This window comes from Falco cherrug, chromosome 5 (genome assembly GCF_023634085.1).
Source record: "Falco cherrug isolate bFalChe1 chromosome 5, bFalChe1.pri, whole genome shotgun sequence".
NCBI lineage: Eukaryota > Metazoa > Chordata > Aves > Falconiformes > Falconidae > Falco > Falco cherrug.
The window spans coordinates 55,394,509-55,417,981 of record NC_073701.1 but is presented as its reverse complement, the minus strand read 5'-3'; the positions used below and the strand labels follow the sequence as shown (position 1 = coordinate 55,417,981).

The following is a 23,473-nucleotide window of genomic DNA, read 5'->3' as shown; positions in this document are numbered from 1 at the left end:
TGAAAGGCAAGTTTGAAGTGGGGATGACTACCATTTCATGGCTCCTACATGCAGCAATGGTAAGGAACTACAATTACAACCAACAAATTATGTATAAAACAGTGGGGCAATGAAATGCTTTGAGTGAAGAAGAAAGCTTGACTCTCTGAAACTTTGCAACCAACAGTCTGTCCACATACCCGAGCTCAGAAGAAAGTTAAGGGTGCTACCTACCCAACAGCAATAAGCACTTCAGCTTCCTGACAGCAACAGAAAAAAACCTACAGAACCACCCAAACACAGGGACTGGTTTTCACAGACATCTGAATACTGGATTCAGATTTCAGATTTAATTAAAACTAATAGTAGCAAATTTTGTTCAAGCACTCTTGTAAACCAAGCCCTATACCACTTCATGATTTCATTCTATAGATGCAAATTCTCAGACACTGCCTACTAGATTATCAAGCTACCAACTTTACAAAGCTTCTATGTATTTCATTCATTAACTCAACAGAACATTCCCAGCACACTAAACTTTTAATCTAAATAGCCTAAAATAGGATTACAGAAACACAGCCAAGGCTCTAGATGACTACCAGCCTCCCACTTTGATCATTAGTTATCCAGACAGGATAATTATGGTCTCTTCCCAAGGTCAATCTTATTGAGCATACATGAAATCTTGATTATATTGTTTAGATGGAAAGGGGCAGGAAAGGGGGGCAGGCATGAGACACAACAGTGCGTAGATTTCAGTATACCCGACAAACACATTTTAGCTCTGATGAAAGAGCCACGGTACAAACACAAATGCAGTATTTCCATGCCTGCAAAAATGCAAACAGAAAACTGTCAGCTGCAATTCTACATATGCTGGAACAGCACAGAAATGAAGGCAATGGTGTTAGACTTTCCCAGCACCACAATCCCATTGCAAAGCCAACCTCACATGTGACCAACTTCATATTCTGATAAACCGGAACACTGAATTCATGAAGCAAACCAGATGAGATGTCAATGTTTGCCTCTCCTTCACAAATACATAGTGGTTAAAGTGACAAAGGGAAAAAAAAGATGACTCCAAAATTATCACAAAAATTTGACAGTCCTTGTAATTCATTATTTTAACTCACCCTATAGGATTTCCATGAAACCCCTCTGAAGTTAGTGATTTTATGGCAAGTTTAGGATGCCTGAAGGCTTAAGAGGCAGGCATGCTAAATGCAACTGCAACAATTATCAGCTGCATATGCAATTAACAACTGTTAATTAATCTGCACCATTTACCACACAACCTTGAGTTAATACGGCCACTCCTTAACTACTTCAGTAACTCCTCTGTTCTGAATCCACCCTTCTTTCTTTTGTTCGGGATCTAAGATCTTACCAAATCCTCCCATGTGCTCCAGCCACAGATGTAGAGTTTTCACTATATTTCATATAGTGATATATATATATATATCTCAATATATTACATAAACATTATTCATACAGAAGGTTTCTTGACAGTTCTTAAAATACCCAAATTTTAAAAGAGTAAGAAGTTTTCCTCTACCAAACTAAGCATTTTTAATAACAAATTACGAAAAGTTTTTTATATGAACGTACCATACTTCCAAAGCTCCTCTTTAAAAAGGTTCAAGGGCTCTACTATACAGCAATAATTACCAGCCTTGCAAGTAGTCTATTTTTATAAACTTTAAAGAACCAATTCTCATCTACTTATACTACAGAGCTAAAAACCATAAAGATAATTTTCCAAAACAGGAATCTCTTTGACTGTTGTCTCAGGGGGTCTTCTCTCCAGATTAGCCAATGAACTGACAACCACATCCACTGCCCTCCAAAACAGAAGGGTTGCAACAAACCAGCTGGACGCAGCAATCTTTGTCCATTAGAACTCCACAGACAGCAACAAAGCCATGAGAAGCATAGCAGTTTTACCTGGTCACACATGAATACTAGCTGCAGGATAAAAAAAAGCAAGAGTACTTTCACAGAAGAAAGATCTCAAAAACTTGACAAAGGGAACCACACCAACTCCCCCAAAAACACTGTAACAGCTAAACATTCTGCTTCAAAGTTTGATACATTGGGAGAAGAGCTTTACTCCTAGCAAGGTGTAATGATAATATAATAGGATTATTTGGCCAGACATAGAAGGAAACAAAAAAGTAAGTACACTAAGGGACATAGTCTTCACACAAAACTTGATTTCAGAACAAGAAAGGATATGCTATTTAAATTCCATTTAAGCAGTTATCTTATTTAAACACTAATAAATCAAGAACAAGACAGTAAGATTACCAAAAAGCCTGCAAAAGAAATCAAAGCGGCATACAAATATTGTTCTGGTTAACAGAGAAGTCTGCTAATGACCCTTAGAAGTACACGCTAATTAGTAATTTACACACATTACTGTTGGGACAAGCTGTAAATGATGACTTGCAGACTACCAGAATTCCTCAGAACGGCAGAACTGGTCTGTCTCAAATAACAAGAAGTCACCAATACAAAGCTAAGGGTCACAGCACAGCTCCAAAGCGTTCCAGCCAAAGCTGTCAACACAAACACATATACCAAGCCATCTCACAAGAGATGCTCAACTTTAGGAATCTAAGTGCAGTCAGTGTCAACATACAAGGTTATTTTTTGCTAAAATACAGAAGGTTTCATCTTTAAAGTAACAATAAAGCCACTCATCATCATCACCACCACTCACTTTCCACCCTAACACATTACTAAGAGTTGCAGACAGTCACAGTATTTACAGGGCTTTAGTTTTCTTGAGTAAGGCAAACAGGGAGTACAGAGTGGGATTTCTTCTCTTTTTCAAAGCATGGTTTAACAGACATGAAGTTGCAGCCTAACTGCAGACATTCACAAACATACAAGTCAGCCTCTCTAGTCTCAATGACACAAGTTCCAAAGACTGACAGCTTCACAGGCAGTCATACACAAATAAAAATACCTTTGCTTGGGACATAAGCTAGAACCACATCATTAACACAGTACCAAAGTAAGGGATTCTGTTACCTTCTGGTCACCAAATCAGGATGCCAGAAAGTAGCTAATCTTTCCACTACAGCTATCTCCTATGTACTGTGGTACTTTGCCCTGAAGCGTTGCTATTCTTACAGTTTCAGTATTTAATACACTTCAACAGATAACATCAAAACTGAAGTATGAAGAACAGTCACACCACGACAAAGCAAGGATTCAACTAGCCCAGAATCCTGCCTCCAGCAGTAGCAAGTTTTACTCTTTTCAGAGACACCTGTTCCTAACTGGAGGCAGGAAATCAACAGAACAGTGGCAAGAATGAGTGCCAGAGCATAAGCATGTAAAGTATATGCTGATACTTCAACAGAATATTCTCCCAGCCATAAAAAAAAGGATCTGCACCTCAGAAGCTTCCCAAGACAGACAGAAGTGGCTTGCCTTCCCCCCTCCCTGCCCTAAATTATCAACTCCGATGTATTTTTCCCTACCAATTTGTCTAGTCCCACATTAATCCCAAGCAAGCTTTTAACTGCAGCAACATATGGTCACAAGGAGTTCCACAACTTAAACACGCATGTGTGAAAAGCCTGTTTCTCTGCTTACTCTGAACTTTTTAACTTGAAAAACTCTTCCTTATACTAGAGGAAACAGCAAATAATCACTCTATTCACCTTCTCCATAATACTCATGCCTTTACTTCACTCCTCAGTCTTTCCGTTGGTCCTCACTCTTCCACACTCATGAGTCCTATTGCTCCTTGCTATGAAAGCCGTACTACGCTTTCGATCATATTACTACTTTCTGAACCTTTTTGAAGCTCTGTTATGTCCTTTCTGAGGTTGGAGAACAGAGTTGGACACCATTCGAAATGACGGAGCACCACAGATTATTAGCGCCACACTGATACTCTCAAATACCCTCTCAAATATACTTTGTTCTCAATTCACTTCCTAAAAAATAGAGAAAGCTGCCATTGATTCCTTTTTGACCTCTACCGAATATTAAGCTAACTTAACAGAATCATTGTAATGCCACAATCTTTCTGAACATAGAGATAATTTGATTTTATAAATGAAAAAGCAACTTTCCAATGCAATTTTAAGGAGCTGTAAAGCCACAGCTACAGAAACAAGAATGATCCCAATTAACCAGTAAGCACTTTATTTCTCAGTGCAATGATACCAAAAGTGCCAAATATCATCCACACGAGGATTCAGCAACTGCACTGCAACACAGGCTTGCACACACCAGCAGCTTGTGCAGAAGCAAGTATGTTCCTCCAAATAGAAAAGTACTTTCCTTCTCCCTAACCACCACGTCAAAAGCAGACTAATCTCAAAACAGAAACAGTATTTTTTCCCACATTTGTCCTGTAAAGGAGTGTTCAGTAAGGGAATAACCCGATGCTTTCCATTAGAACTTACTTCATCAAAAAAATAACATTAGCTGGATAATATATTGTTATCAGAGGAAGCAACAATACTGGAAGCACAGCTACCTGACATTGGTCTTTAGCCCAGCCTTTTTATACATGACTTTGGAAACAAGTTCTCAATAATTTTACAATCCAAGTATTTTCAACATTAACTAACAGATTCTAAAAAAACCCTCTAAAAACAGCTGAATCTTTCCTTAACAGTTCTTCAACTGCCTCAGTTTAGAGAGCTTTTATTGATAATTTTTCCCCAACGTGAATTAATTCTGTTTATGAATAGCTGATATAAGGGTTTATATTGTAACCAAACTATTTCATAATTATTTTTTTTACATAACCCACCTCTAAAATAATTAAACCCACCATATCTATGACAGAAAAATGTGTCTGAACTGACATGTCTATCAGCCCTGAAAATAGCAGTCTTCACTATTTTAGGTAAAAGGGTAGGAAATACCAGAATTTCTCTTTGGAGTTCTTCACTGCTTCTTAAAAAAAAAGAAACCTCTCTGTATTTTAGCTGTATCACCCTTTCTAGGAATGCTTAAATCTACTCCTGCCTATTTAAATACTGGTTAGAGTAGATCTGAATGTTGAAAGATGCTCTTAAGAGAGTCATGTCAATTTGGCCCATATTTAAGAGGAAACACTAGTGTTTTGGAAGAGCTGCTCATCAGATTATTCAGTTTCACAAAAATAAAACAGTAGTTTCATTCTAGTACTTGTATTAATGACTGAAAACCTAGAAATCATAAATTTTGTGCTTAAAAGCTTAAAGAAAGATATTTTAATCTGTAGTGCCTGTAGAGATTCCCAATACTGCAAAAGTGAAACAGAATAGCTAGCTGTAAGTCAGTGCTTCAGAACACCACCTTTTTTAAGCAAAAAGCCTTATAAAATAAACCCAGAAGTGAAACAGTTGCCAAGACATCACAGCTGACCTTAGAGGAAGTTTTCACTATATTACTGCTCCATAAATACTGCTGCTGGCTAGAATCTACTGTATTGAAGTGCCCATTTCAAACAGAGCTGATACCTCACATTCACACCTGCAAATACTAACAAAGAGACTGCCTTTCTTTCTGGTCTCCCATTTCCTAAATATAATCATCAACCATAGCAAGACTCTGGGAAGGAAAAAAACAAGGCCTACAGAGCTATGTAACAGACACCACTTTACTTCACAGGAATGAAGTAAAGGCATGAGTATTATGGAGAAGGTGAACAGGGTGATTATTCGCTGTTTCCTCTAGTATAAGGAAGAGTTTTTCAAGTTAAAAAGTTCAGAGTAAGCAGAGAAACAGGCTTTTCACACATGCGTATTTAAGTTGTGGAACTCCTTGTGACCATATGTTGCTGTAGTTTCAAAATGAAGACTATGCAACCTGCCTGTGTGTATGAAAAAAGCATGGAAGTTCATTTTTTCTGCTAGAAGACCCTGTGAAAATAACTATGCAACAGATGAAGGAACAAGTAAAGAAGCCCAAACAAGAACCAATGCAACAACACCAAGAAACAGAACAAGCTTTAGAACACCACTATCAACAAGAAAATACTGCCTTTTAATTCCTCAATTTCATAGACAGATAGGAAATTTGAGCAGAAAAGATCTGGGCAGTGTTTCATACCCCTAACTCAGAGAGGCACCATCAGAAGTAGCAAGTGCCAGTCACCAAACACTCCAGACAATACTTACAGCTGCTACACCCACCCAGGAACTGGTCTTCACCCCAGATGGTACTTCCTCTATGCCTACATTGACCTCCATGAAGCATACTTATTACAAGGGCAGACTTAAGCAAGAGCACATTAAGGTGCTACATTATTTACAAAATCATTTTTCACGATCTGTGTTTCTGGAAAGATAAAACAATTCTTACAATGAAGTACCCTCCAGTTTTATTTCTACCACTGAAAGGAAATGTTTTACAGCAACAGAATTTGCACACACACTCTTTCACATTGCATTACAAAACATACTACATTTCAATGAATAAACAGCTGTCTGTATTCTATTAGGAAAAATAGCTCAGGAAAAGTGTATTTGCCATGCATTTTAAAACTTAGGTAATACTGCATTCCTTGCACCCACATACACACAGACTCCATTGTAGGTTAGTGTTTATACGTAGGAAAAAAAGAAAGAAACCCCACACTAAGACTGCTTTTATCAGCAGTTGCAAAACATTACCAGGAGATAGTTAGACTTCAGACACCTACCAGCACTTTACAGCAGGTAGAGAATAACTTTGTTTGCAAGAGAATCAAAATAGGCTTTTGTAACAGTTCTCCCTTCTTCTGTGTTCCCTCCCAAATATTTTATCTCCTTATACTCTGTAAGGTCAAAAACCACCTACAACTTCAATAAACTAACACAAATAAAAAAACCCACAAAGATATTCAGCAGCAGGGGAAACCACCTTGAAAACATGACAGCACAGGAAGCTCAATGTTAAATTAGGAAGTGGTCTGCTTTCCTCAAGGTCCAAAGTTCAAGATGGAGTACAAACTTGCAAAGCAAATGTTATTAAAACACTGATGGTTTAAGAGTCATTGGGAATCTGCAATTAAATATTAGATCTACCGTCACTCTGCCAGGGGACCCAGTCTGGATAGAAACACTCCTGTGATCTTGTACAACCAGAAAGGATTCCTGTCTTGAAGAGCTTCCAGTGTAAAAATATGCAGTTATAACCTCTTCGTCCAGACAGACTTCAGCTACAAAGTATCAGTAATATACTATTACAATATGAACAGTTTACAGCATCTAAAGGGAGGGCACTGATAGGGTAACTCTTAAGAGACCCTCAATCATGAGAGCAAAGACATTAACAAAGTCAAGATAATGATCACATAGGGATTTTTCATACTTAAAACTAGAATTATGCTGTGCCTCTGTCCTTTTGACCACTCAGCATACGTTGGTATATCACTGCTTGCTGCACTAAGAGCAGCAGAACTGCTGAACAATCATCTATACAAAGCCTGAACATGGCAGTAAAACTCTGCCAATAGGTGCCCTAGCATATCCGGGGGAGAAAAAAGAGCTTACCCTATGCAGGACAGAGAGAGGTACCTGCTAGCAGGTCTTTCTCATCATGAGAAAGATGAACTTTCACAGAGAAGGCAGCAGCTAGCTTACCAGAAGTATCCATATTAGCTAAACAGAAGAAGGAAAACTGCCTACCACACAATAGCAGAAGTTTGCAGAGCTCAAAACTAGGATAAACTCATCTGTAATTCAAGACATGAACACCACTACTGGAAATTAATAAAAGTAGGCATTATTCAGTGACTTCCATTTTTACTCAGCTGGACTAAGACTTTAGAGAGCTGACTAACCTTCCTGGCTGTCTACCTTACCAGCTGCATTTGTCTGATTGCATAAACTGGCTGGTTCAAATAAAAATTATCTGATGGGAACAACTGGACTACCACACAGCCATACATCACCATTATCCTGAGATATATGCCTTGCCATTGGCTCCTATACTCAGCTGAAAAGTCTGCTTGAACTAAGACTTCCAATGTTATAATTGTTCATTAATTAAACAGGTTATGCTTATTAGTTAAAGGATTACATCATCATCTTATAGATTAAGCTGATGAATCTTCTAGAAGTACTGTGTGCACTTTCCCTTAACTAGGTGGATCTACAGAGGAGAAAGAACCTATCTTGGCCACACAGAAACGGGGGGCGGGGGGGGGAAGGATGGAAAGGAAGAACCAGTGACTCTTACTGAGATCTCAAAAACTGGGGACAATTAAACCTTACCACACCACTGGCTATTTAGATACATAAGAACTCTGTAGTACATAAGTCACTACATAGTAGTACAAAAGCTAGGTACTTTATAAAACAAAGTTTACAAAACAAGGTAACTCTCTGTCCTCAATCCATTTAGCTCATACTTAAGGAAGCATAGCTGGCTACGCCAAAGTTTAAGAAGCTCAGTACATTCCCAACTCCTGAACAGCAAAGAGTATCCCATGCTCAGTTACTGCCTTACAGAAGGGACAGGCAGATCCTGTTTGGCTCTCGGTCTTCAAATCACCAGGGCAGCTCCTTATCAGGGCTGCTACTTTCCTGCATTTTCCTTTTACATTTGCTCTCCCTCCAAAGGAATGACTTTAGTACCATGCATCCCATACAGCAGACCAAGTCTGGATTTAACATCCCATTGTAGGGGGTTTTCCCCTTAGTTCATGTGTACTTGTACTCAATCTGCACATTTTTATTGCCAGTTCATAAGCAGCACCTTTAGCTGAACGTCAAGAGAAAAAAGTTACAAATCAAAAAACGCATTAGCCACTGCATTGTCCATTTCCACAGTACACTAACACAGTACAGCTCAATGTAAACAAGCTAAAAGAAAAAAAATAATCTACAGCATTTCTTCAGGGAATACCACCTTTGATGGAAGTCAAACTTAACAGACACCGGTCATAATACACCTAGGATTACCAAGTCAGACTGCGTACACACCTGCCCATTCTGAATATATGAGCTCTCAGCAGTACTTCTTAAAAGGCTGGTATTTCTGGTTTTCAATGAGAAATCAAAAACTACTAGCTCAAAGGACACTGTACAGACAGTACAACTCGCTCCATTTTATTTTTTTCTGAGTTTGTACCAAAGTATGTGTTTGATATTATATACAAAATATGAAGTAGCCAAATATGGATGTATTCTTTAGATACAACTCAGACTCCCCATCTCCCACAGTGATTTAGGAACACCTTTACCCAAAGCTGCTTTTGCATAAGCAGTACCTCACACCCTCATAGACAAGAGAAACAAAACTGAAAAATAAGCAGTGAGACTTGTCCCTTCTCCAGAAGCAAATCTGCATTTTCTCAGCTAGGCAAAGTCTCCCTAGGACAGCATAAAGTTCCTCTGACAAAAAGAGCACCTTGTCAGCTTCTTCTTTGAAATACACTATGTCTTTCACATCCAGAAGCTTCTTTGGGCTACACATCAGGTGCAAACCAATACAGAAACAGACTAGGATGAATGTGACATTATATTCTCCTCTTCCTTTCAAGATAGCACCAAGAACTTTTATAAATCATTTTCTCTTTACCTACAAAGTAATGGTAAACTATTTCCAAGGAATCTGCAGGAATGAGAAACAGCACAGGCAAGATCGCCAGACTAGCCCTTCCCAATAATTCGGTTTGACTGTGGATTACCACAGCCTGAAAGAGGCCTCTCAAGGATTTGTCACACATGCACCACCCAGTCTGCTGCTCAACAAAATTAACAGATACTCTCTTTGGTCATCTGAAGCATGACACCTGAAAAAGAACAAACAGTCCACTAAACTTTTAGTTATAGGTCAAATGCCAGAGATTAACAGAAAATTTCATGATGAATGTTTTACCATTTCCCAGAAAGTATTCTAAGAAAAAAAAATAACAAACAAACAAAAAACCAACAAAAACCACCACACGCCACAACCAAGAGCTGTTTCAGGCAACACTAACAAAGCAAAACAAAAAAAAAATCCCCAAAACAAAAAATCACACATCTGCCTTCTGATATTTGAAACCTCTCATTCACAGTAAATGCTCCATTGCTCAATATCTATTGACAGGTTTCAGATTCATTCTAGCTAGACTTCTGTTCTCTATGACCAACAGTACCTACATATTCAGATAAAAATTTGTTTGATGAAGTTCTGCTGTGAGACATGGAAATACTCAAGATGAGGGGCTCATGTTGTGCTTGATGATACCGAACAGACACTGGGATAAGAAGTATTACCGAGTGTGTGTGCTGTGGAATGTTTTATTGTGTAACTACATAGTGAAATGATAAGTATTGAGGAGACAGACAGTTAAGGTGAGTGGCTTGATACGTGGCCTATTGAAAATATCCAAAAGCTAGCATAAGCAGTTCTGAAGTCAATGGACAGTCTGAGGCTTCTCCAATACGGAATTCAGAGATTTAACTGACCTTTAAAGAAACGCTTTTCTGTGGAGAAAAGGAAAATTAAGATCTAGATAGATGTGACCTTAAAATCTAGTCTGGAATAATACTACATTTATCCAACTTGTCCCAGCAGTCCTCCCATGATAACGTTTTATTCAGTCCACTGCCTAGCAAGGACAGGTTGATGCTGCATTTATCCAAGACACCACTGAGTCCAAGTATAGAAGTTTCTTGTATTTTAAAATGATGAAAAGGTTAAGGGGATGTGACCTGTATATAAACCCTATATGAAGGCAACTGAATAAAAACAATATGAAGGAAGACTTAGCAGGTATATAAAATTTTCTAACAAGCCATCTTCCAATTTTTAATTAAGTAAATGGCCTTCTCTAAGACAGAGAAAAACTGGCCTAGGAACTGGTCTACAATCCTTTTATTCATGAACAGACCTTTTTCTCACTTACCTAGCACAGCATCACTAGAATGCAATGGATCTTCTAGACTACTTACTAAGTTTTAATGCCACTTCATTCAGTGTCAGACCTCTCTCTCTCATGGGGGGAGAAGAGGTAGGGGCTTAAACAGCATTCTATATCAATTCAGTCTCACTCAGAGTTCATTTAAAGCAGCTAAAGGAATTTAAGATTCTAAAAAGGCAGCTTTATTCAAGATACCCGTGTTACAATATGACCCTCAGTAAGCAGAAAATTTGATCCTTTCCTCTGCAAAAAGACAACTCATCTTTGCAAAACACCAAACATAACAGCACATCTCCCCCAACAAACTAGGCCCACCAGGCACTTCATGTTTGCCTGTTTCACAGTTTGCATGCCTCCACACTCACTTGCCCCTTACCCTCTCGCCCTCCACAGTAACAGCGAAACAGCACTAAAAAGCATTGTGTACAGTACAGTAGGAGTCAATATCAGACATTACAAACTGGAGCAAACCTTCCACACAGAAGGAACCTATATGAGATTAAAGTTGTGCAGTGATTCTTTGATCTAGCCTTGTATCCATCAGTATGCATCTTTCCATCAGTAACACTCCTGCTTTTCCAAGTTTTTCTAAATCAGAATTCCTCAGTGGACAGAAGCCATCAAGGTTACTTTGATCAGTGGCAGAGTTACATCATGTCCTCATTTATTATAATCACAGCAACTCTCCCACAGCTCTAGACCTACCAGCAGAAACTGTAAAAGCCAAGAAAGGAAAAGTAAGGCCAAAGATACCACTACTGAAGTCCTTAGCAAACACGCAAATCCCCTCAAAAATCACTTTTTCTTCTTACATATCTAGATTTCACAATCCTTTAACCAGTCAACTTACTCCCCTCAACCTACCAGAGATCACAACAGACAATTAATTCTACCACAGAATACAAACACTCACAAGAACTTTAAAGGTTTAAGAAATAAATGCCTCATGATTACAACAGACTCTGTGCTTCTCCACAGCTTTGGAACAGCACTTTTATCAACAAAAACTGTTGTACTTGCTTAATTTACTTGCCTACATTTTTCTATTAAGTGACTAAACTTCCTCAAACAGAGCACTCTGACCTGTTCACGTATTCATACTATTTCTGAGGCACAAGCCTAGAAGCATGACAGGGATCAGTTCAGTATGACTCTAGCACTCCCGCCAGCTTAGCTGGGTAAGCAATCATGCCAAAGTTTTGTAACCTACTGCTCCCAGATGAAACAGAGATGTCAACAGGAGTTAAATGTACATGGTTTTTTAGAAGCACAATTAGTCCCCAGGAAAGACTGCAGGCCTGATTCTCCTCTTGTGCTGAGATACTTGAGGATTATGAAACAATGGCAAAGTGGAGCTCCTACAATGCTAAATTTAAATCCTTGGGTATTGTGGGCTCTTCCTTAAAACATTGCCACTCTATCCATTATTGCTGTATGTATCTGTCCTAATCAGAAAGACATTTGTATTGCACTTGCACACTATTAGAGTTGGCAGGGGTTCTTAACATAAGAACATAAGTGCTTTCCCACTCTTCTCTAGTCTGCACTGCTTTATAAACATGACATTGCAAACTGATCTGCTTTCAGATCCCCTAGATCACCCTTTATTTTATTCACATTAGTAACCAAATTTTCTTTTGAGAAAAATACCATGCGCTATGGAATGGAATGCAAACTTTCTATTAGTTTTTGATACCTAGTGAAAACAGATCCTGCTACAGCTCTTCTGCAACCCTGTTCCCCATGCAAGTAATTTTAGTTCTGATTTCCCATGACTTCACAAAAATGCATGGCCTACAAGAGTAATGTTGAAAAACAATTGTAAGAACATATAAAGTCACGGCATAAGGCAAGTTTTGTGCATGTCTGCAAAGAGCAGCACATTTAAAGTATGAATGCCAAGTAAATTAGTTCTAAATATTTTGAAGTATCAAACACCACCATCTACTTAAAAACAGTAATTCTGAAGTTGCGTCATTTTGTTTCAAATACTGATGAGCAATTTTCATATTTATACCTTATACTAACAGAACTGCTGCAAAGGTAAACAGTTTATTATCCTTTAGGAAGTATCTGAAGTTGACAGTTAAGATGAATTATTTTGCACTATGTAACAATTATTTGGAATTTCATGGGTACAAATCACAGCCAAATTTGATACTCATTTTCAAGAATGAAATATAAGTATCAGAAATGTATTTCAAGAATATATTTCTCATATACCATAAGGAAGTCTAGAGTTTAAAAGCATCAAGAATCCTAAGGAAATTGTAAATATTGTGCCTGGCTTTACCTTATAAAGGCAGCCTAAGGTTCTTCAGATGTACTGACCTTGATCCAAAACTCAAAACCACAGAAGTGACATCAGCTACAAGAGAAATTAAGTCTTTAAAATACACATCAGGATTTTCTTTTGTATCAACTAGAAGGGAAAAACTTGCTAACTAGAGTTTAAAGCAATACACAGAAAGCAAATAGCTACATGCTACTATGTCGAAGAAGTTGTTACATCTTTAAATACAAGTCAGAGTATCACTTGCAAAGTTCAAGCAACATTAATAGCCAGGCAACACGGGATTTCTCAAAATATTTTTGGTTTGCTTTTTCCCTTTACTATCTTCTCTTCTATAAATATTTCTTAGCCCAAATTTATTTTCTTCCATTGAAGCCAACACTGTCAAGATAACAGACTCTTCTGAGAAGGTGACCTTAGAAGGCAAGTAGATTTGTAAGTTATCTATGAAATACCACAGCACTTAAATCACAGGCCTGGAAATTACTGTTAAACATTCATCTTTTTGTCTTTTATACAAGTTTAACTTCTTAACAATGAAATTTCCTGCATAAAATCCTATAGAAGTTTTAACAACCAAGGGATTTAGAAGTTGAGAACAAAGCAAAATCAATGGAATAGAATTAAACTTAGAATTGTTATTTACATAAGCTTCCACTTGCAATGTAAGCAACTGCTAAGTCTCCCTACTCGAACACAAGTTGTAGCAAATAAAGTAAGGATTATCCTCCCAACAGTTGTTTTGTAACAAGACCAAAATTACCAATACATGTCACTTTAAATTCTTCTTAGGAGAGGCTTTTGAAACAAGACCTACCTGAAAGTTTCAAGATTACTTTTTTGTTGGGTTTTCTTGAGGGGGGGGGGGGGGGGGGGGGGCGGGGTTTGCCACATCAACTACTCCTCAGGCAAAATACTGTAGCAGAAACAGTGAGAGTAACTTACATGCAAACTATTTCAGATTACAACCTTAAACAGCACCTGTACTAATGCCCTCATCTTTCAGAAAGCAAACCAGACCTGAAAGCAACATCTACTGATCTGATATTGTTACCAGCTTTCCATGAAAAATAACTTTAGAACTAAATCCCATGAGCCACCACTTGAGCTGCTCAGAGTAATATCACAAAATAAACCCAAATTAGTTGCAAGATACACACAACTCTTCAGGGTTTGAAGAGCCCTAGGAAGTAGACAAAAGTAAAATCTACCATTTTCCTAACAAAATACTATGCTGGCTTTGCAAGAAGTTGATACAATTTCATGGTATTCTGAAGGCAGGTGCAAGTCGAACATGCTTTAAGCAAGGGCCAAATCAACAAAGTTACCAGCATGAAGCCCAAACTTGTTTTTCTTTTCACATACAACACTGACAGAGCTAGTGAGCACAATATACACTTATCCACTAGTTGGTCTTTTATATAAGCTTATACAGAGTAGTTTAATTTCAACAGTTTAAGATGCTTTAGGAAAAGCCCCATAGATACTATTTGCATTTTAGTCCGCTAAATGCCTAAAAACCTTACCTCAAGTGACCATATGCAGGCAAGACACAGAAGAATTAGCCTTATTCCGATTTGTCTTTGAACATTTAATACCACATGTGTGGAAAAACTAAAGCACTTCATAGCTGTTTCAAAGCTCTGAATAAGAAATCATTTGAACAGTATGCATGATATAAACCTCTTCTGAAGTTTTCTGCTTACCACTTCTCATCTGTATTATTTTACCTGGCCTAAATTCAACCTCAACACCTAGTTTTAAGCCTCCCCCATTACACGTATCTCCTCTGTTCTCAGATTACAGCCTGACAAATACTACAAGTGCTGATACTGGATGCACTTTGTGATAAATCTTTTCCATGTCACATAATACCACTTTATTTTGATTGAATTTCATTTTAGGTAATGAAAAATTAAGACAACCAACATTATGCTCATTGTGCATCACTCCCTGCAAAGTCAGGATAACAAGCCATCCAAATACACAATAACTGCTTGTTTTCTTTCCTCACAGTAACTATAATTATGGAGATGGGCAGAGTCCAGTAAGTGCTAAAACAGTTTATGATACAGTTTGAAGTTGAAAATAACTGAGTTTTTCACAATCGAATCACTCTCGGCCAAGAGAATCTTAGCTACACCCATCTAAAAGACAGAAAAAACTCAGTAACCAATCACTTAACTGAAAGGCTATTTCTCGAGATTCACACATTTTTATCAAAAAATTATAGCCTATCAGTTCTACCTCTATAAAGAAAACAGACAATACACCCACACAAGCATAAGAACTAAAGGACTCTGATGATGTTTAAACTTGAGGACCATCTAACAGAAAACAGTGCTCTTTCCTTTCCCAGTAGCAATCAGTCTTTATTGGCCTGTCTTGTCTGTTCTTGCCTGTTCTACGGGCCTACCATATTTTTGATGCATATGCCCCTTTGAGAAGTAAGAATTTAGCGAGCATGTGCTGAGCATGTGGGCAGGGAAACTCCATTCATTCCCATACTACTTAAAAGCAGCAGCCTGCTCCTCTTCCTATCAAAAGAGCAAGCCACAAAACCTGCTGTTTGCTTCTTCCAACAGTCCCTATTCCCTCTGTTCACATTTGTCAATGTTGCAAAGCCTGGGGCTGCAAGGAAGGAGGACAGATGAAATGTGAGTGCCAGTGCCAGAACAGTTCTTCAGGTGCTCCCCTGAAAAGCGAACAAATAGGAACAGGCCCAGAACTGGCTCAATTGAACTACCAAGCAACCCTGGGCTACCAGATCATTGGCTGGGCAGCCAAACCTAAGCAAAAGGGCAGAAGAGAACAGTTTTCCCTGTATATCAGTTCTAGTTGAGTTAACTTCTTAAGAGCAATATACACAACACAGTGATCCCACATGCTCTATAGGAAAGTTCACACATTCAAAACCAAGTTTTCTTCCAAGACAAAAAGTTCAGAGTGGATTTCTCTTCACAGTATTATTGCTATCTGCATAGCTAAGACATCCATCTTTATCAATCAGCATGGCAGGCAAGTTTTAACTCAACTACTGAATCTGACAGTCAAAAAGTTTAACCCAGCAGGCTGACAGACCTTCTCCCCTATTAAAATCATCACATTTCAAGACCAGAAAAAAAGTCTAATGCATGTTAGTAGAATTACACAGCTTATCAGTACGTAAGAAAATTTATGTATGTCTCTAGAAGTTATGGCCAGAAGTTAACCACAGAATATGAGTAGTTCCAACAGTCACACTACACTATCTAATTTTAGCTCACCCGCCGCCTATGTTCACAACCTTCCCAAAAACCAAGACTGAACGGTATTAAGAGCCACGTGGACAGCAATGAAACCAGTGCAAATGCTTAAGTCCTTGCTGCTACTGTCCTTCCTAAACACTGAATCCTTTACCCCCTCCCACCAAGGAGCACAAAACAGAATTAAGAACTATTCTGTTACCACGATGTAATGAGTAACATTTGAAACTGAAAAGAAAAAAACCCATCCCACACTGCTATTTCTGCCCTGTAACATGTAGCAGAACCCAATCTAACAGTGGGATCACTCCTTACAAGGCACTGTAGACGTGTCCACACATGAGTATATAAATCCTCTACCATCTATACAAAGAAATATATACACATGCATACACCCCACACACCTTCCTCAATTATTTCAAGAAAAATGCAAGTCCCCAGGAACCTTCTAATGCTCTCACATCCCCAAACCAGGTTTTTGCATAATTTTTCATTGCTCCTGATGGGAAATTAAGACAGCAACGGCATGATTTTTCTTTCTGGTGTTACAATCTCCACTGTCCATTTCAAAGCAGCCAAGAATTGAATTAGCATGAATCACCACCCTTAGGTGGTACGTTTCCATTTTTGTATGCTTTGTGAAAAGAAAATGGTAGTTTCTAAATTCATTCCAAGAAGTTACTTTCACATATTAAAGAAGCTCCCAAGTAATTGATTAAAAAAAGAATGCTCTGAAATTCAAACTAAAAAGCACAACAGTATTTCACACATACTATCAACTAAATTTAGAGAAAAGTACTTATTAGAAAACAATACACAATAGGTCCAGCATTCACTGCAGTTTGTTGTAGTGTGTAACATCATCTCAACCTAGCATCTTTTTCAAGCCTCAGTGCACATAAATGAAAACAACCTGTTTTATTACCAAACAACTACAGTCAAATCTCAGCCCTGCAGGAACCCCAGGTATCTAAGTGTGCACAATTACTTCTGTGAGATTAGCATGAAGCCTTATGTTATCAATTCTCTACTAACCGTAGATCTGCTTTATTGAACAAAACACAAAATTGCTTTGTGTAGAAAACAAGGTATCAACAGATTACAGCAGGGAATGCCCGGATTTGAGTTTATCCTCACATGTCTTGCAAGCTTATTATAACAGCTTGAAAGGTATGTATTTAAGGAAAGGCAGTATCTCTGTGCTCCATCCTATATAGAAAGATTATACCAATGTGGAACCCAGAACTGTTCCAGTCAGGGATGTCTGGGAACACAACGGTGAATTAACAGTTGTATACCCAGTTGCAGAAAGCAACTGCTCTTACCCTTCACCTAATACTTACTGTTGGCTCCCACATCCTCAGCTACTCCAGAACCTCTCATTCTCAGGTATGTGAATCCCAGTATCAGAAAGAACAAGCATGCAGCAGTTAAGAGGAACATGGACAGGTAATGTGCACTGAAGCCTCCAGTGGTGGATACCTCCTCTCTTTTGAACTGCTGGAGAAGCTCCTCCTCGGGCTCTGAGAGATTCTTCTTGTAGGTGTTTTTCAGGTAGGTATGATTTGAACCCGTATGATTGGAGTGGTTGAGTCTAAGAGAGGAGGTGGTTCCACCCGAGGGAAGGCTATTAGTAGCTGAATAGATCCTGGTTTCCACGCTACAGCTACCAGCAGCACCGCTGAGAACATGATTATTGGTCGCTTTCCTAATGGTGCCTGGAGGGTCAGTGATTTTACTGCTGTCCACGTCCGTGAGCGGCGGTGGCAGCAACAATACTGCAGGGGATTTCTTAGATAGGCCAATGCGGTATCTGGGGCTGGGAGGATTAGAGTCCAGATTTTCACATCCTCCTCCTCCCCCCGCCGCCGCCTCCTCCTGATTTCTGCCCCTGTCTAGACTCCCGGCAGCAGCCGCCTCCGCCGCCCTGTCATTCGTTACGACTACACCAGCACCACAGCCTCCGCCAGCCCTTTCTTGGCCCGTCTCCATCACGCCAGCGCCGGCTGCAGCGCATTTGCTTGTTATGAATGGAGCAGGAGACTTGCCGAGGCTCCGTCTGGGCCGGCGAACTGCAGGCTCCTCCTTCGGTACCTGCTGCTTGGCCCTCGCCCCCGCCGCCTCCGCCTGCTCCTCCTCCTCCGAGTCGGAGTACTTGTCCCTGCTGCCGCCGTAGGAGAGGAGCCGGTTACCGTTCACGGTCCGGTTTTTCCACCGCAGCTGCTCGCTCTCCTTCTCCTCGTCCTCCTCCTCCTCGTCCTCCTCCCCTCCTTCCTCGCCGCCGTCCCCGGGCTCCCTCGCACCCTGAGCCGCCGCCGGTCTCCTGGCCGCCGCCCCCCACCAGGCGTTGGGCTTCCGCCGGGCCGCCTCCTCCGGGGGGGAGCTGTTACTCACGCCGCAGGCGCCGGGGGGGGCGGCGGGCCTCAGGCCGCGGAAGAGGGGTGAAGCCCGCTCCCTCCTGCCGCCGCCGGCGCCGGCCTGGCTCCGGGGACTGGCTTCCACATCCGACTCGTCCGAGCTGAAGCCCAGCAGCACTTTGCCGCCCCCGGCAGGGGGTGCTGCGCGGCTCCGGCCGCTCCCGGCGGCAGCCCCGGGGAGGTAGGGGTGCTCGGCGCCGGCCAGCCGCGCGACCACGCCCGGGGCCGCCCGCCCGGAGCCGCCGCCGCCGCCGCTGCCTCCGCCCGGCGCCGCTCCGGCCCCCGTGTTATTGTTGTTGCTGTTCCGGGTCTTGTTGGCGCCGCCGCGGGCCCCGGCCCGCTCGTCCTCGCGCAGCTTCTTCAGCTTCTTCAGGTAGACGGGCCGGGTGCTCTCGGTGACCGGCCCCGGCGAGAAGCCGAAGCGCCTCAGCTCCGAGAAAAGCTCCTCATCCGTGAGCTGCGCGGCCGCCGCCATTTTCCGCTCCCCCGCCGCCGCGGCGTTTCCTACCCACGCGCCGCGCCGCGCTCCCCGCCGGAACTGACGCGTGCGCACTCGGCTGTGGCCTAGACCTGCCTGTCACCCCGCGGGCGCCGCCCGCCGGGGCCAGACGGGGGAAGGGGGGGCGGGGCCGCGCGGCGCCGGCGGCCCCTCCCCCACCCCGCCGCCCGTAACGGCTGGCGCGCGGGGGGCGCCGGCGGCGGCGCGTGCGGGAGACCTCAGGCCGCCGCCGCGGGGAGGATGGCGGGGCCTCGCGCGGCGGCGGCCCGGCCCGGCGCGTCCCCCTCGGCCGCCGGATTTGCGGCGGGGGGCGGTGAGGCGGCGGCCCGAGGCGCGCAGGCACCCCCCCAGCGGGCGGCACCCCGCAGCCGCGCGCCCGGCCGGCGGGAGGCGTGCCGCTGGGGGTCGGGGAGTCGCGACATACGTAGCCCCGGCGGGCCTGGGGGCGGCCGGGTGGGAGGTGCGGGAGGCGGCGGCGGCGGGGGGTGTCGGCGGAGCTGGAGGGGCAGGTCTGGTCGGAAAGGCGCGGGTTTGTGCACGCCTCTGGCCAGACGTTAGAGCGGGACTGCCGGCTGCGTCCCGGCTGTCGGGACACGCTGCGGTGCGCGATGCCAGGCCCATCGGGCACCTCCCCGTCACTCCGTGCCCGGGTTACAGATCTGCCCTGAACAGCCCGCGTGCGCACCCTCCTTGGGCCCTTCCCCGAGGTGGCGGGCGGCTGCGCTGGGCGAGTCAGGCACCAGGACATCACAGCTGTGAGGAGACACGAGGTGTGCCGGCGTGCAGGCAGTGGGAAGCTGCATCCCCACTGTCAGCGGCTGAGCACCACCCTCCTTAAGTTTGCAATTGCCGGGACTTAACTCTGCGCAATTTTTTTTTTTTTTTTTTGCACAAATACAGTCTTTCAGATACATTGCGGTTGAATCTGCCCATCTGACTATATACACAAATACGCACTTGTCAGAATGATTGTGCTAACGTAAAAAGGTGTCACACTGGCATCTCTCAGAGTGTGAGGTGTGCGCTGGCCCTTCTGGATTGGCCCTTTGGCCACAGAACCTCATGTGGAGGCTTCAGAATCTTCTGACCAGCATGGCTCTTATCTGTCCACCCTGAATGACAAAACCCTGGGCTTACCTACTGCTTATCACGTCATAAATGCAGGAGGCTGGGTTTCCATTTTGACCTAACTGACTCGCCTTACGCCACCATGCACAGAAGTGGTCCAGAAACAAGATCCAGCTGCAGGAACAGTTGCATGTTCCCCCTCACAGTCTGCTGCAGTGGGGATGTTGTGGATGTGCCCTGCTAATGTCAAAACTGAAGTTGCTGATCTTGTTATTGAGGAACACTTGCAGAGCAGGAGTTAAGATAGCTGTGAGGCAGCTATGCGCTGAAGAGCAAGCCAAGTCTACAGAGCTACAAGAGTGGCTTGAAGCCATCTTTCATGACGATGATGATGAATGATGACGATTAACTCCTATACCCCACCCTCCACTTATGACCTACCACACCTGGGAGTGCAGAACCTGTCCTATTGTTCATCTAAGCCTCCTTTAACACAACTCTTCTGAGGCTGAGAAGCACTAGGCAGGGCTCTGTGTTACTGGTGTGCTCCACATGGTACCACTGTGCACAGCCTTCCTTCTCCTTGTTTCCCTGACATAGCAGCCGTTTCATATACGGCAGTATTGTGCATGGGAGCAAAGCACAGAACTCCAGCTGTAAGGAAGATTACACTCAACATGAAGTCCGTTGCACATGAAATCGCTAATGTAAATGTACCTGCTCTGTCCTATCTCCCATCCCGTGGTAGCTAATTGATATGACAAATGCCATGAGAAATGCTTCTGACATTCCATTCCTCCTCCTCAGTGAGAAGCAACCCACATCTCCCACCAGCTATTTGGGATATGTGTCTGAATATGCCCCCCGACTCAGTGCTTACCTCCAACTGCCTGTGACACTGGCCAAACCAACAGCAGGCAGTCCCAGAGCAGCCACCACCCTGACAAGCGCACTTCTGGCTAGTACCTACTTCAGACACCTTCCTTCTATTAGAAAAATGTGTCCTGAGAGAGCTGAAGATCCTGTCAGCTTACCAATGCAGTCCATATGTTCTGTCTGTTTATTACAGCAAGGGCATGAGTTAGTCTATAAAACTGTTTACTTAGCAGCAGGAGGGCAGTAAATACTATAGATTGTTAACAATTGAATCACCTCCTGCAAAACTATAGTATGTAGACATACAGAACAGCTGACTGAAAAGTCTGCATATTCCATTTTATGCTTTAAAATCTGTGTGCCAAAATATTTTGAAATGTTTAAAAAACATGTCTTCTGGTTGATACTGCAGTAAGGACACTTCTGCTATCAACCCAAAGTCTCCACATTTCTTTAATAATATACATTAGTATCAATAATATCAATGCCTCATTAGTATCAATAGCTCACATAGCAAGTTTGAAGTAGATACTGAAAGTAGATACTTTTTTAAAGTTAAATGTTGACTGCAAGGAGTGTGGAGACTGTTTTTCATCAGGAAAAAAATCGTAGCTGTTTTCTGAATCAAATATTTTGTTTTATCTTTTCCCTCTCATCCTTAAAGGGCTGGTGTTCTCAGGAAACTGCCAGCTCTTCCATCGGGTGAAAAGGTGCTCTTCTGGAGGTTAGCAGCCATACATCTGTCAAATTCATTGGACTTGGATTTGAAGTTGTATCTTAATACCTCTTTTACCTTTTTTTCCTGATTACAAGTTTGTGTAATTGATATGGAGAAATAGTGTGAAATGGGGACAATGGACATCGATTGTGATTGTATGTGTCTGCTCAAGGAATGTGGGTATGGTGACTAGTCATGGGTGCGGTGTCTGGTCACATAGGCACACAGCCTTGAGGAGACGCCTACAGTTTTGAGGAGAAGCCTGCCCCTCTTCCTCTAACAAAGGGGAGACGGGGAGACGCCTGCCCTTCTTCCTCTAACAAAAGGGGCTATTTTAAAAAAGAATGAGAAAAGGATGAGAGATATTCCAATGCTATCTAGAGGGAGGGAGTGCTAAGTCTCCTTGCTGAAGAAGATCGGATGGTCACAAGAACATGAATCACCTACAAACCTGCAAGACCACCACATTCCAGGCAACAGACTGATAAGCTAATTAACATACGAAGCGAGAGTAAGCGGGTTTAGGTAACGAATATGTATAGGCGTTAATTGAATATTCATTTGTTTTATTGTATAAATGTGAGATGGTTCATCACTTCGGACATGCACGCTTGTGGAGGAGCGATCCCCCGTGCATCTGCGCGCAATAAACATACCTACTTTACAACTTTCGAGTTATAGAGTCTAATTCCGCACGTCATAATGTTCATGCATTTTTGTAAGTTCTTAGAATCTGTGGATGACAATTGCCTTTCTAGGATTAGCACTTCTCTTACTGCAACTTCCTCTAGCAACGAATGCTGTCCAGTTTCTATACAACTCACTGTTGCATACCTGAAACATTTAGAAATCATGAGTCACATCTAAAAGAAATATGACCCTCTTGTAAAACTCACAAATTTGTAAATGCTGGTGTCTTTCTATTTACCTTCTGATTTTTGCTCTTTAGGGTATGTTGAAATCATATTCACATTGTCTTGAGAATGTGACGTTAATGAATGTGAATGTTAGTGAAGAGTAGGAATGTGCTTTTCCTCTTTTTTAAAAGAAAGTGGAGATTGTCACACAATCACAGAACTCCAGGAACTAGTACAGTTTACTCTTATGACAGTATGCATAGGAAGAAATCCCTTTTCACTATGAAAAAACCCTGTATTAGTCTATTTTAAAAATATTTACTCTGGTTTATCCAGTTGTTTCAAATACTACGTGATGAACATGAAATACTTTTTTCTTATAAAACTTAACAGGCTTTTTACTAAGAAAACTTATTTTTAAATATTACAGTTGCTGCCACCATGCTAGTTCTGTGTGAACAGACTCACTTGCACATCCCTCTTTTCTTTTTTCTTCTCCTTACAACTTCCATGTGGGTTTGTGTGATGAGAATGAATCCATCTTTTTTAAACTTAACAGCAGTATAATGGTACTAATATGTACCATTTGTTTATGTATCGACCATGCCATTTTGCATGTGAGCCTGTGTCTTTTGTTGATACATCTTTTGCTGAATATGCTTTTCT

General features: G+C 41.9%; 1 protein-coding gene across 1 annotated transcript in view; it reads right to left on the bottom strand.

Annotated features, from left to right (window-relative positions):
* Positions 1 to 19,343, bottom strand: part of LEMD3 (LEM domain containing 3) — a 50,575-nt gene extending 31,232 nt beyond the window's left edge. Inside the window, exon 1 of the mRNA XM_014283997.3 lies at positions 17,716 to 19,343. Coding sequence (XP_014139472.2) covers positions 17,716 to 19,264 — 1,549 coding nt within the window. The 5' untranslated portion in view covers positions 19,265 to 19,343. The remainder of the gene's footprint in view (positions 1 to 17,715) is intronic.
* Between the last annotated feature and the right edge of the window lie 4,130 nt (positions 19,344 to 23,473).